General features: G+C 32.4%; 1 protein-coding gene across 2 annotated transcripts in view; it reads right to left on the reverse strand.

Moving 5' to 3' along the window:
- Positions 1-13,193, reverse strand: part of ATP8B1 (ATPase phospholipid transporting 8B1) — a 136,935-nt gene that overhangs the window by 77,743 nt on the left and 45,999 nt on the right. For both annotated transcript variants that reach the window (XM_074279431.1, XM_074279430.1), the window contains exon 2: positions 5,052-5,254. In XM_074279431.1, coding sequence (XP_074135532.1) covers positions 5,052-5,232 — 181 coding nt within the window. In that variant the 5' untranslated portion in view covers positions 5,233-5,254. The remainder of the gene's footprint in view (positions 1-5,051; positions 5,255-13,193) is intronic.

The following is a 13,193-nucleotide window of genomic DNA, read 5'->3' on the forward strand; positions in this document are numbered from 1 at the left end:
TGGAACTTAGAATAAGATTTGAGCTTAAATCCTTAACTTTACAGAAAAATAAGCTGAAAGAAATGCAAATGAAAATAACTTTGAGGCAGCCCTTCATATTCATTAGATTCACAAATTTTATTAAAAAATAAAGAAAATTACAAATTCTAGAGGGACTATGAGAAGATAGGTCTATTAATGCACTATTGATAGAACTGCAAACTGGTCATGCCATCTTGGCAAGCAGTTTGGAACTATGTCTAAAAAGTTGTTAATCTTCACAAAAGAAGGGAAAGATCCCACTTGTGCAAAAATGTTTGTAGTGGTCTTTTTATAGTGGCAAAGAACTGGAAAGTGAGTAGATGTCCATCAATTGGGGAACAGCTGAAAGAATTATGGTATATAAATATAATGGAATGTCAGCAGGATGATTTCAGAGAAGCCTGGAAAAACTTACATGAACTGATAAGTGAAGTGAGCAAAACCAAGAGAACATTGTACATGGCAACTGCAAGATTATGTTATAATCAACACACACACACGGTTAATTTGTTTTGTTTTTTATACTATAGATTGTGTATAGGCTAGGAACTAGAACTATGATTTAATTGGAATAGGAACTACCAGATGAATAAATTCAGGAGCTAATCAGGGCTGCACACTTTCTAAAACACAGTCTTAGAAATTTACCTGGAATTCTGAGAAATTATGAGACTTTTTTAAAGTCACAAAACCAATAAGTGTCAGAAGCAGAATTTGAATTCTGATCTTCCTGTATACAAATCTAGCTCTCTTTCTCCTATACAATAATACCTCTCAAAATATGCTTCTATCCCATGTGAAGTATATATGCATATATGTGAATCTATGTATATATGTGTATTGGGGATAGAGATAGTAGAAAATAAATAACAGAATCATCAGTATCTAGAGTTGCTCCAGAAAACAGAATAAAAACTCTGAGTAAAACTAAGTTTTAGAACAAAAAAATAGCCAAATTGATCATTTAGTAAACCCAAGGCAATATCAAGTCTGAATTCATGGAAATTAAAGAGGTTAAATTAAGAGGTTAAAGAGGGCCGTATTCTGCATTAATTATCCTTTACAGGTTGAACAGTCAACCCAAGACTTGGAACACATAGACTATGTATGCCCAGGAAAAAAACAGAGTTGACAGTTTTCTTCCACTACGTGCTTCTATTAAATTCTAAATGTTAATCGACCCACATTCATTCTCTGATTCCTAATCAACCTATATGACTGCGTGGCCTAAACTACAAAGTACAAAGATTTATAAATGCACCAGCCACTCATTCTGTAACCAGTAGATACCAACAGATACAAAGTATTTTATCAGCAGCAGTCATAGTTATAAAAATATCTATGTTACAGTGCAGGAAAGAATGAGGAAGAGATTTGTCTGGGCAATCACCTGGAACGAAACTTTTAGTTGATTTGGTTTCTTCAGTTCTATTCTATTCTGACTCTACTAACATCTAGTCTTGAACTACAGTTGTGGCTGTGTGCATGGTTAGAAGGGGATATATAAAAATATATATATACATATATTTATATATATGTATATATATATATATATATATATATATATATATATATATATATATATATATATAAAAGGAATATTGTGAAAACAGAAATAAAAAAGTTTTTTAGTTTTGTTAAAACAGACTGGATTTTTAGGGTAAGTTTGAGTGATGAACATAGATAACTAAGAGTACAGTGATTCCTTTGACAGTAACAGAGAAGAAGGGACAGTTTGGTGGGAAAGATAATGAGTTCTTTATAATAGACATATTGGGTTTGGGATCTACAAAACATCTAGTATATATATATACTTATCCTAAAGTTCATAATGATAAAGACTGGATCTATGATTTCATTGATATAGGAAAGTTCCTAATGAGGAATTTTATTGTTCAGTAATTTTCAGTTGTTTTTCTCTTCATGACTTTATTTTTTTATTTTTATTTTTTTTAGCAAAGATACTGGAGTGGTTTGTCATTTCCTTTTTAAACAGAATATTTTAAATAGAAGAATGAAAACTGCATTGTATCAAAGTTATTCATTTTAAATCAATACTCTCTTCACCCCATTCCTGCCTCTAATCCTGTCTACTTCCATTCAAACAACCTCTTCTTTCTACCTTACACAAATGTAGATATCTCCTTTTAAACTACTCAGCTTAATTTTGATAATTATTTCCTTATAATATAGTTTAATATTTGGTACTGCTAACCCTCCTTTCTTATACTTTTTTTCATAATATAGGTTAACATTTGGTACTGCTAAATCTTCTTTCTTGCATTCTTTCATTAATTTCTTTAATTTTCTTGACCTTTTGTTCTTTCAAATAATTTTAAAAAAAATTGTTTCCAGCTCAATGCAATATTTTTTTTGGTAATTTAATTGGGATATATTGAATAAGTATTTTAGGTTAAATTATTATTTTTATTATAGTCTCTGCCCACTTATGAACAATCAATATTTCTCCAATTATTTAAATGACTTTATTTGCATAAAAATTATCTTATAATTATGTTCACATAGTATTTGAGTTTGTCCATGGCCGGTATACTCACAGATATCTTTTACAGTTTACTATCAATTAATTTTTCAGTTGGATCTAGTATTTTCCAAGTATATCATCATATCATCTACAAAAGAGACAATTTTATTATTTCTTTGCCAATTCTGATTCCTTCAGTTTCTTCTCTTATTGGTATTGCTAGCATTTCCCATATAATATTGAATAATACTGGCAACAACAGGCATCTTCATTTCACTCCTGATCTTATTGGAAGTTTATCCTCATTACAAATAATGTTTCTGATGATTTTAGATAGATACTTCTTATCATTTCAAAGAAAAATCCATTTATACTCATGTTTTTGAATATTTTAAAATGGGAATGTGTTGTATTTTGTTAAAAGCTTTTTCAGCATCTATTGATATAATTATATGGTTTTTATTACTTTTGTTATTGATATAATTAAACCATCTTTGCATTCCTGGTATATATATTTCTCTTGCTTACTATGTATAATCTTTGTTTTATTGATCTAGCCTGCTTTACAAGGGACAATGCAGCCTCACTTATCACTGAATTATACACTCTTTTGTGCACTTTTTTGATTTAGAAAAGCCACTCTTTGAACTATATCCTGAGAAAGTTTTAATATAATCTTAGTGGACTAATTTCTGATAGTGAAAAATAGGGAAAAATCAAATGCTTACACTTGGATACTGACTGATTAAGCTTTGGAATATGGATGTAATGCTTTCTTAGAGATGACTGGTGATCTAAAACCAATTACTCATATTGCAGCTGAGGCAACTGAGACCCAGAGAGTTTTTTCATGCCCAAATTACTCAGAAATAAAGTTAAGTAAAAGAAGTGGGATTTGAACTCCAGTGTTCAGATTCTTATCAAATACATCATTTATTCTCTTGTACCACAATGACCCGATTGTTAGTTTCCTGGTGTTCAGAAAGCTGCTATTCCCTCTTTTTTCCAAAAAAGTACAGACCAGAGTCAATTCAACTATGTGTGCTACATGTTACAGACTTAAAACATTGTAATGAAATATACTCATGTTAATACTGCATGTTCAGAAACCAGAGAAATGATGCCATAACATGTCATAACATTAAGTGAAGGTGGATTATGCAAGTCACTAGGCTTTCTCCTCTGAAGCCATTTGGGTCCAATGGCAAAATCTATATCAGGACAACTGGATATGGTCTTGAATCCAGATTATAAGTACACTGCTGCATAATATATTATAATACATAATATGTGATATGAAAAATATTGCTTAATAATCAATAACACAGGTAAGGGTTTGGAGCCAAAATGTAGTAGCAATTGAATTCATTTTTAGTACATTGCCTACTTTGATGGAAAGAAAAGAAGCAGTAGAGGAAAAAATCCTATGTTGGGCTATTAAGAAAAGAGAAATCAGAGGTCTTAAGACGCTATAAATTTATACCATTCAACAGTTCCAATGGAGTATGATTAAAGCTGACAGTTGTCAGCTTTCTGATACCTACTTATGAGTATAACTAGATTGTGCTGGACTTTGTCAGACATAGCATCTAAATTTTAGGATGACAGTATTAAAAAATTCTGAGAAAGATTTGAACTCAAGTCTTCATATTTCTCTGTATTAGTTAACATTAATTTTTTAAAAGAAAATTTAAAAAGCTTTAAAACTTTTACTAAATGTTGAAAGAACTGGTACATAGGTTTGATACTAAATAGTACATATTTAATTAAGAACTTTCATGTAAGTTGTGATTTTGGAGCATTTTGATTCATTCAATAAATTTTGCAGAGAGTTTGTTGTGTATAGCAATATTGACTCAAGCTACAGTAAAAATAGGAATAGTTATAGGAACTGGACCAATGATTTCATTAGTATAGTCAATCCTTAGATAAGCACCAAAGTAAGCTCAATCTATGAGGAGAAAAGCAAATCGGATACCTCTCTCATTGTTTTAGCTGTCTACATAGTTTTACGTTTGGCAAAAAATAAGCAGTTTCAAATTCATCATTTCATATCTGACTCCTTTTTTCATTTTGCAGGATTTGATTACTTTGGCTGAGATTATCTAGCTCATAAATAAAATCATTTGACATTTTAAAACTGCTTACAAAGAATCTAATGTTTCTAATAAATACAGACTAGCATCTTCCTGAGGGCCAATTTGTGCTATCCTAATCACTATCACTAAATTAACTGATAAACTTTTATGAAGTACCTACCATGTGCCAAGGACTGTGCTAAGTGCCTGGCATACAAAAAGAAGCAAAACAAACAAACAAAAATCCAATCCTGTCCTCAAGGTGTTTACAATCTAATGGTTTAAAAGCAACCTCATAAGGAAGCCAGAAGAAAAGTAAGAGGAGAAAAAGGTCATTCTAATTATAGGCTGAACTAGGTATACTTTATTTAAGTCCAGAGGATAGCTGGAATGGGGTAAACACTAATAAAAAAAATCTATAATTTTTAACCATTTGTTGGGCAACCCTCATGCCCTTGTACTGTTACCTTTTCTGACTGGCTCTCGATTTTCTTCTGCTTCTCTGTTGACACGGTTTTGCTCTGGTTCAACTGCAGGCTCTTGCTCTTCAAGTTCATCCTCTGTTTCATCATCACTATAGGGAACAACTTCATCATTGGGTTGAGAGTCCTCCTCAATCGTAGTTTCTGAGTCTCTTTCCCTGTTCATTCTGCTGACAATCAGGAGCTACCTAGTTTTAAAAGAAAGGAATGGGAAAATAGGACAAATCAAGATAGGGTTATTACTGTTACTTAGTTTGTAGTTAGCTCTAACTCTGCCAATCTTACTTCCACTATAATAACTTATCCTTCTAAAATTCCCACTCAATTATCACTCAACTAAGATTCAGAGGTTCAAGTTTACATAAAAATAAGAACAAAAGCAATTTCCCTATTTTTATAATGAAGAAGTTTAATAGCTCAGTATATAATTCAGGAAAGTCAAGAATATTTAAAATAGAAGAATGAAAATTGCATTGTATCAAAGGCATGTTTTAAATCAATTCTCTCCCTACCTTATTCTTGCCTCTGACACTCTCTACTTCATTCTAATATCCTTTTCCTTCTATTTTTTGATCTATATCACAATCTGCCTGTATACAAATGCAGAGAATCTTTAAATGAATCATTCTATTTAAATACACACACACACACACACACACACACACACACACACACACACTTGTAGACACAATGGTGTATTAGGATACTGCAGTTTTTTCTGGTCCAGATCTATGATTTCAGAACTAGATAACTTCCCATGTGGGAAACTACTTCTCTACCCTCAATACACACTTAAGATAGCTATTATTATTATTATTATTATATTAGAAGACTGAGGCTCAGAGGGTTAAATGGTCATGTAATTCCTAAACATTGGAAGTACAAATATCTAGGAAATCCAAAGCTGGGGCAATCAATAAAAAAATTAAAAAAAAAACCTCTAGTTTTCTTGGTGGGAGGGAAGAAGAATAGAGAGGAAAGAAGATATATAATTCATTAGCTCTGCTAATCTCAACAAAGGCTAAGAAGAAAGGAACTGGAGAGAACAAGAAGTGAACCTTGTGATTCCCTGGGGATCAAATTTAATCAAAGCAGATATTAGGGGATACTTAACATTCGAACATATCAGAGAATTTACAGCTATAAGAGATTTAGAGATCATCTAGTTCAACCACCTTGCAAATTTGAATGAAGATACTAAAGCTTTTAAAGAGAAAATACGACAATTAAATAGTTGAACAGAGCTTTGATTCAAATCCAAGTACTTCAACTATAAATACAGCATCCTTCTCAGTAAACCATGCCACCTCTTATGGAAAATACATTTTAAATAGCCTCTAAATCTTCAAATAGCTCTAAATTATTTTTATAAAAATAGTTATATTTTTTAAAAAAATAATTTCAGTTGTGTCCAATTCTCTATAATCGCATTTGGGATTTTCTTGGCATAGACACTAAAGTGGTTTGACATTTCCTTCTCCAGCTCATTTTATAGCCAAGGAAACTGAGATAAACAGGGTTAAATGATTTGCTCAGAGTCACACAGCTAATAGATACCTGAGTCTGAATTTGAACTCAGCTCCTCCTGATTCAAGTGTCAGCATTCTATCCATTGTGCCACTCAGCCACTTACTACTATATTATAATATATTACTAATATATTATATTATATTCATCAGACATTGTTTTTAACCTTAGCTGCTGAATTCTTGATTCCATTTTCTTTTATATTTTATGATTAAGAATATAAATTTATGATATGAAACATGAAATAAGGCAAAGAACACTGACTGAGTATTGAAATACAGTAATTTTAATGCTAGTTTGAATACCTCTAATTTATTTCCTTAGCTATAGAGGATCAGATTATTTCATCTCTCTAAAATCTTTCGATTCTGCTAATACCAATCATGAAACACTGCCTTGAAATGCATTTTTAAAATATCATGAGAATTAAAAAACCTTAAGAGGTTTAATGTAAATGGAAACAAAAACAGTAATAACTACATGTATTGGAAATTTGTGGAATTATAATGACCAAGTTAGCTGTGAAGAAGATGTGAGAAAGTGTATTCCCCCTTCCTTTTTAACAAGGCCAAGAAACTATGAATGAGGAATATGGCATAGAATATCATATTCAGATGATATGTTGGTTAATTTTGGTAAACCATATTTTTCCCCTTCTTCATTCACTGTTATAGGGGGATGACTTGTTGAGTAAAGGAGTAAAGAAATTCAGGAAGTAAGGTATGACATGAAATAATTTAACATATGTAAAATGCTTTACAAACCTCAAAGTATTATGCTAGCACGTCATTATATACTGAAAGTACATCTGATATTGCATACTATTTATGTTGAAATTTATTTTTTTTAAAACATGAGGAAGAAAAGAAACTATCATCATGTGTGGAAAGAACAGATTGAACTGCTTAGAAATATAAATCTGGGAATAGTTGGGTTTTCATGCAGTTAACACAGTTGTGAAGTTATTGTGAGATGAACCATTGGCAATGTTAGATTATAACAACATGGAATAATTTGGAATAGTTGAAAGACAGATGGACTTGAAGCTGAGGATTTTCAGTTTAAATAGGCTCTGATAGTTATTTTCATGATATCAATTTAGGTAAGTTACTCAATCTCTCTGAGCCTCAGTGCCCTCATCAATAAAATGATCCTTAGGATATTACCATAGCATCAGTTTTTTCCTTATACATGAATACCTCATATATTCTGCCAGATTTGAAATACATTGTGAGTACGAGTCATCAATTACTGCATCTATTAGCTCATGCTCATCCATGTTTCTTCTATCAGTAAAAAAAATCTTAATTTAAACAACATGTATAAATGACAAGAAAAATTGTGCTCTACACAGAGAGCTACATGTTATTGAAGTTAACCATATCATTATTGAAAGGAAGAAAAATATACAAGATGGGATGCACATATACTCATGGAACATATTTCTGTGACAACTCATGCCACTGAGGTGATGATGAACTACATTCTCTGTAGTACCTGAATGTAATGAAATATTGTACAATAAAAGATGTTGCTGAGTAAAACAAAATCACAAAAGCTATGTATATAAATTAAATTTAATTAAATTAGCATGAAATACAATAAATGATTTGAATGAAAATGAAAACTCACTTTAAAAAAGCACAAATCAAGTAACTAAAAACTAATAATGGTTTCCAAGAACACAAAATGGAAACATGCCTTCCTTCTCTCATCAGAGAGGGCAGAATCTTACAAATATTATATTATTGGACTCACTGTGTGAATTATTTTTTTTTCTTCAACTTATAATTGTAATTGGCTTTTATGGCCACTCACTAGGATTATTCTAATCATTTCTTAACTGGTTTCTCTGCCTTGAATTTTCCCATTCCAAATAGCACAAAATAATAGAAAGGGCACAGACTCTCCATTTTATCTTATTGACCCATTCCAAATTATATAAAACTCCATCTGCCAGGAAGAAATCATCACAAATTTCATAGATTTTTAGCTGCTTTAATGTAAAATTGTCAAGGCATTGAAGAGACTTAACTACTCTGTGACTATTAACCTGAAAACCACTAAAGAGAAAGTAAATTTGGGCAAACTATAAGGAAAATTTCTCTCAAGGCTGACTTGTCACCTAATACCTTCAATGTCCCCCTCCTATCTTAAGGTACAGTAAGCTTCCAGACACCAAGAAAAGAGAACCTTCCAAACACTAACTTCCAGGAGGTCTCCAGTCTCCATAATCTGTCTTAAGTTGGGAAAGCCGACACAAATCAACTTTCTCTTAATCACTATATCACTTCATCACTATAGACTGATTTTTTTCCTTCATAGGTAATACTCAAAAAATGTCTTGCTTATAACAGTGAACATCTTATGTCTACAGAGAATTCTATTTTTATAAAGTGCCTTTCATGTTTAATTATAAAAAGCTGATCTTCAAATTATAAAAGATACAAATTGTGTTATGGAAATTAAAAGCTCCCAAATGTATGTTCTTTTAATAAAGATTTGAATATTATATGCTTGGAGAGTCAGGTGCCTGGGACTGAGGAATATTCAAATAAACAAATTAAAAAATTTACCAGTTATAAATGTTTAGTACCAATCTGAAGAATCATGAGAAATTCATGGTGAACAATTGAATAAGAATGCCTTTTGACTGCTACAATCCTAATTTGTCTGGTATAATTTGGTTCAGATCTTGGTTAAGATCAGAGGGATACAAATAAGTATTATTTGTAGACAAATAACATCCTTTTTTCTGCCTCCTGGAGATTATTCTTTATACTTAAAGAAGATCAATTACATCATGATGTTGCAGTTAGGAAAAAGTGTATTGAACTGGCTGATTAGTCCAAAAAGATTTTGGAAGGCTCTACCACAGGTTGGGCACAAATAGTCCATTTGAACTTTTGGGATGGGAATGTTTCTAGATTTATGCATCTCATGTTTTCTTTGTGCGACTGTGATTATTTTATGCATAGAGCACAGTGCCTTCTATGACACAGACATGCCTTATTTGGCAGTTGTATGTCTAAATTCTTCTACTAAAATTCTTCAGAAAGACCTTAAAAATGTATTTGTTTTGCTTATTCTTACCTTCAAGTGAACACTCATCTTGGGTTGAGTTCTCAATAAGTCTTTTAAGTAAACCTACACTTGGTATTTGAACAATATGAGCAGCCCTTCAGATTGCACTTTCTGAAGTAGAATTTGAATGCTTGGCAAGTCAGTTCAAGAGAGAGGACCTATGTCCAGTATCTTATATTGCCAGATGATCTTCAGAAACTTCTTAAGGCAATTCAAATGGAAGTGATTCTGTTTCTTAGCTTGGTTTTGGTACACTATCCAGGTTTCACAGACATTCAACGATGAGATGAGCACAATGGCTCTATAGACCTTCAGTCTGATAGGCTGCCCAATACTCCTTCTCTTCCGTACTTTTTTGTGAATACTCCCAAAGCTGGGCTGGTTCTAGCAAAGCATGAATCAAGCTCATCATCTCTGTGGACATTCCTGGCAATTATGTAAACTAACTTAAAACCAATGGTTCCACATATGGATAATACAGTGCTGGCTGCGGGAGAATCTAAGTTTTCTTGGTATTAATCGTCAAGCCAAATTTAGCACAAGCTGCAAAGAATCAATTCATAATTTGTTGTATCTCATTCTCAGAGAAAAAGCAACATCAAGGTCAATTGCCGTACTGATGATAAACTCTTTAACTAGAAAGGGCTATCAGTCAAGACTAAAATGGAGGAATAGCTGGCATGTAATTTTTTCTTCGCAGGTATTTGTGAATTCAGTGGAGCATCCAATGCTGAGATGAAACAGAAAAGGGATCCAGGAACTTAAGCCTTTTGAAAGCATAATTTGTTTCTTTTATGTCTGTTACCACAGCCTATCTTTTTCTTATTAATAGTTTTTATTTACCAGATATATGCATGGGTAATTTTACAACAGACAATTGCCAAACCTTTTGTTCTAATTTTTCCCCTCCTCTATCCTCCCAAATGGCAGGTTGACCAATACATGTTAAATATGTTAAAGTATAAATTAAATACAATATATGTATACATGTCCAAACAGTTGTTTTGCTGTACAAAAAGAAACAGACTTTGAAATAGTGTACCATTAACCTGTGAAGGAAATCCAAAATGCAGGCAGACAAAAATAGAGGGATTGGGAATTCTATGTTATGGTTCATAGTCATCTCCCAGGGTTCTTTCACTGGGTGTAGCTGGTTCAGTTCATTACTGCTCTATTGGAACTGATTTGGTTCATCTCATTGTTGAAAATGGCCACATCCATCAGAATTGATCATCATATAGTATTGTTGTTGAAGTATGTAATGATCTCCTGGTCCTGCTCATTTCACTCAGCATCAGTTCATGTAAGTCTCTCCAGGCCTTTCTGTATTCATCCTGCTGGTCATTTCTTACAGAGCAATAATATTCCATAACATTCATATACCACAATTTATTCAGCCATTCTCCAATTGATGGGCATCCACTCAGTTTCCAGTTTCTGACCACCACAAAGAGGGCTGCCACAAACATTCTTGCACATACAGGTCCCTTTCCCTTCTTTAAGATCTCTTTGGAATATAAGCTCAGGAGAAACACTGCTGGGTCAAAGGGTATGCACAGTTTAATAACTTTTTGAGCATAGTTCCAAATTGCTCTTCAGAATGGCTGGATGTATTCACGATTCCACCAACAATGTATCAGTGTCTGTGTTTTCCCACATCCCCTCCAACATTGCTCATTATCTTTCCCTGTCATTCTACCCAATCTGACAGGTGTGTAACCACAACCATCTTATAATAGATGGTGCCTAATAATTTTTTAAAAATAAGGCCTATAATTTCATTAATGTAGAGAGCTCCTGGTGAAGGACTTTCTCTATTAATGCATATCAGGAACTTCTTTGCAATTTATAATCCTAACACGTTGCCTGGGTCACTGAGAAGTAAATAAGTTGCTCAAAGTTACATGAACAACATCAAGTTGTTCTAGAAATCTGCCTCTCCTATTTTTTCCACTTACTCTTTGGTCAATTTTATGGAACCAAAAATAACAAATCTAATTCCTCTTTCACCCTGAAACTCTTTACATGCAGAGTATTACAAAAGTCTAAGAGAAGTTTTCAATCTTAGTAGCTTAAAACTGCATTAAGACTTTTTGGTCACCTGTACTTGAAAGGCAGTCATGGTATTATGGTGTCCCTTCAAAATCTTCTCTTTTTCAGGTGTTTACCTTGTTCTAAATCCTCTTTGTCTTGTCAATGTGTTCTTTTAAAAAAATTGTAGGGCAAAACTGATCATTAAACTCCTGCTAGATCTGACATCTTTTAACATATCTCTTCTAAAATCCTAAGAATAAGGTGTGTTAATTGATACTGAGTATTTTCTCATATTTTTGCTTTGAAATAATATTTTCCATCCTATCCTTATTTTCTTGGCAATGTGGATAAAAAAATGTATTTGTCAATTGATTCCGCTTGATCCTTCAAAGTAAATTCCAGTCTTACTATATTTAATGAAGTCTAAGATTATACTAACTTTTTGATCATGATACTGTCATTGAATCCTACTGAATTTGCAATTCACCAAAACAAAAAGATTTTTTTTAAACCTCTATATATACATTCCTCCCTCAACATGTGATTGGCAAAAATGATTTTTGGAACTCAGGTACCTTATATGGCTTTACATTTAATCCCTAGCAAATTCTATCATATTAAATTCAGCCCATTTAAAAAATATCACTTGGCATGCTAGCTGTTCCTATGAGATCATCTAAAATTTGACAAGCACACCTTTGCTTTTATCCAAATAATTCATAAAAAAATGTTAACATAGGACCAAATACAGCTGTATGGGGCATGTTATAGTTATATTCCCCTTTTCTCCATTTCACTGATATCTACCACTTAATAATTACTCTGATCACTGTCCCACTCTCCAAAGTGACCACAAGGAACTCCATCTTGTTAATTTAATTCTATTTTCCACTTTTTTCCCTCTTGCCACCCTTCAATAAAAATATTAACAAAAGAATAACCCTAAAGCAGATAAACTAGAGAATATGAACAAGGCTATGTAAAAAAAATCAGGGCAATGAGGTGATATGGTGGATAGAGTGCTTAAGAAAAACCTGAGTTCAAATCTTGCTCATACTAGCTATGTGATCTGGGCAAGTCACTTAACCTTTTTTGCCTCAGTTTCTTCATCTAGAAAATGAGATGGAGAAGAAAGTAGCAAACCACTTCTATATCTTTGTCAAAAAACAAAAACAAACAAACAAAAAACAAAACAAAAGGGGGTCACAAAGAGTTAGATTCTACTAAAATAAGAATATGCAAATAAACTTGAGTTTTAATAGTTTAAAACCAAACTAAATCTTTGAACAACCTATATTGTATATACACAACTATTCCTCCCTTTTGTATTATCTCTGGCTTAGAAAATAGACATAAAATGAAGACAAAAGGAACACTATTTGTAACCTACAGGTTACAAAACAGATTTAGGTTGATGAATTAGTTTTGCTTGTGTATGGAGCTACAAAACTCAGAACAAAGTGAACAAGACAATGGATACAT

This window comes from Sminthopsis crassicaudata, chromosome 1, assembly GCF_048593235.1.
Source record: "Sminthopsis crassicaudata isolate SCR6 chromosome 1, ASM4859323v1, whole genome shotgun sequence".
NCBI classification, from domain to species: domain Eukaryota; kingdom Metazoa; phylum Chordata; class Mammalia; order Dasyuromorphia; family Dasyuridae; genus Sminthopsis; species Sminthopsis crassicaudata.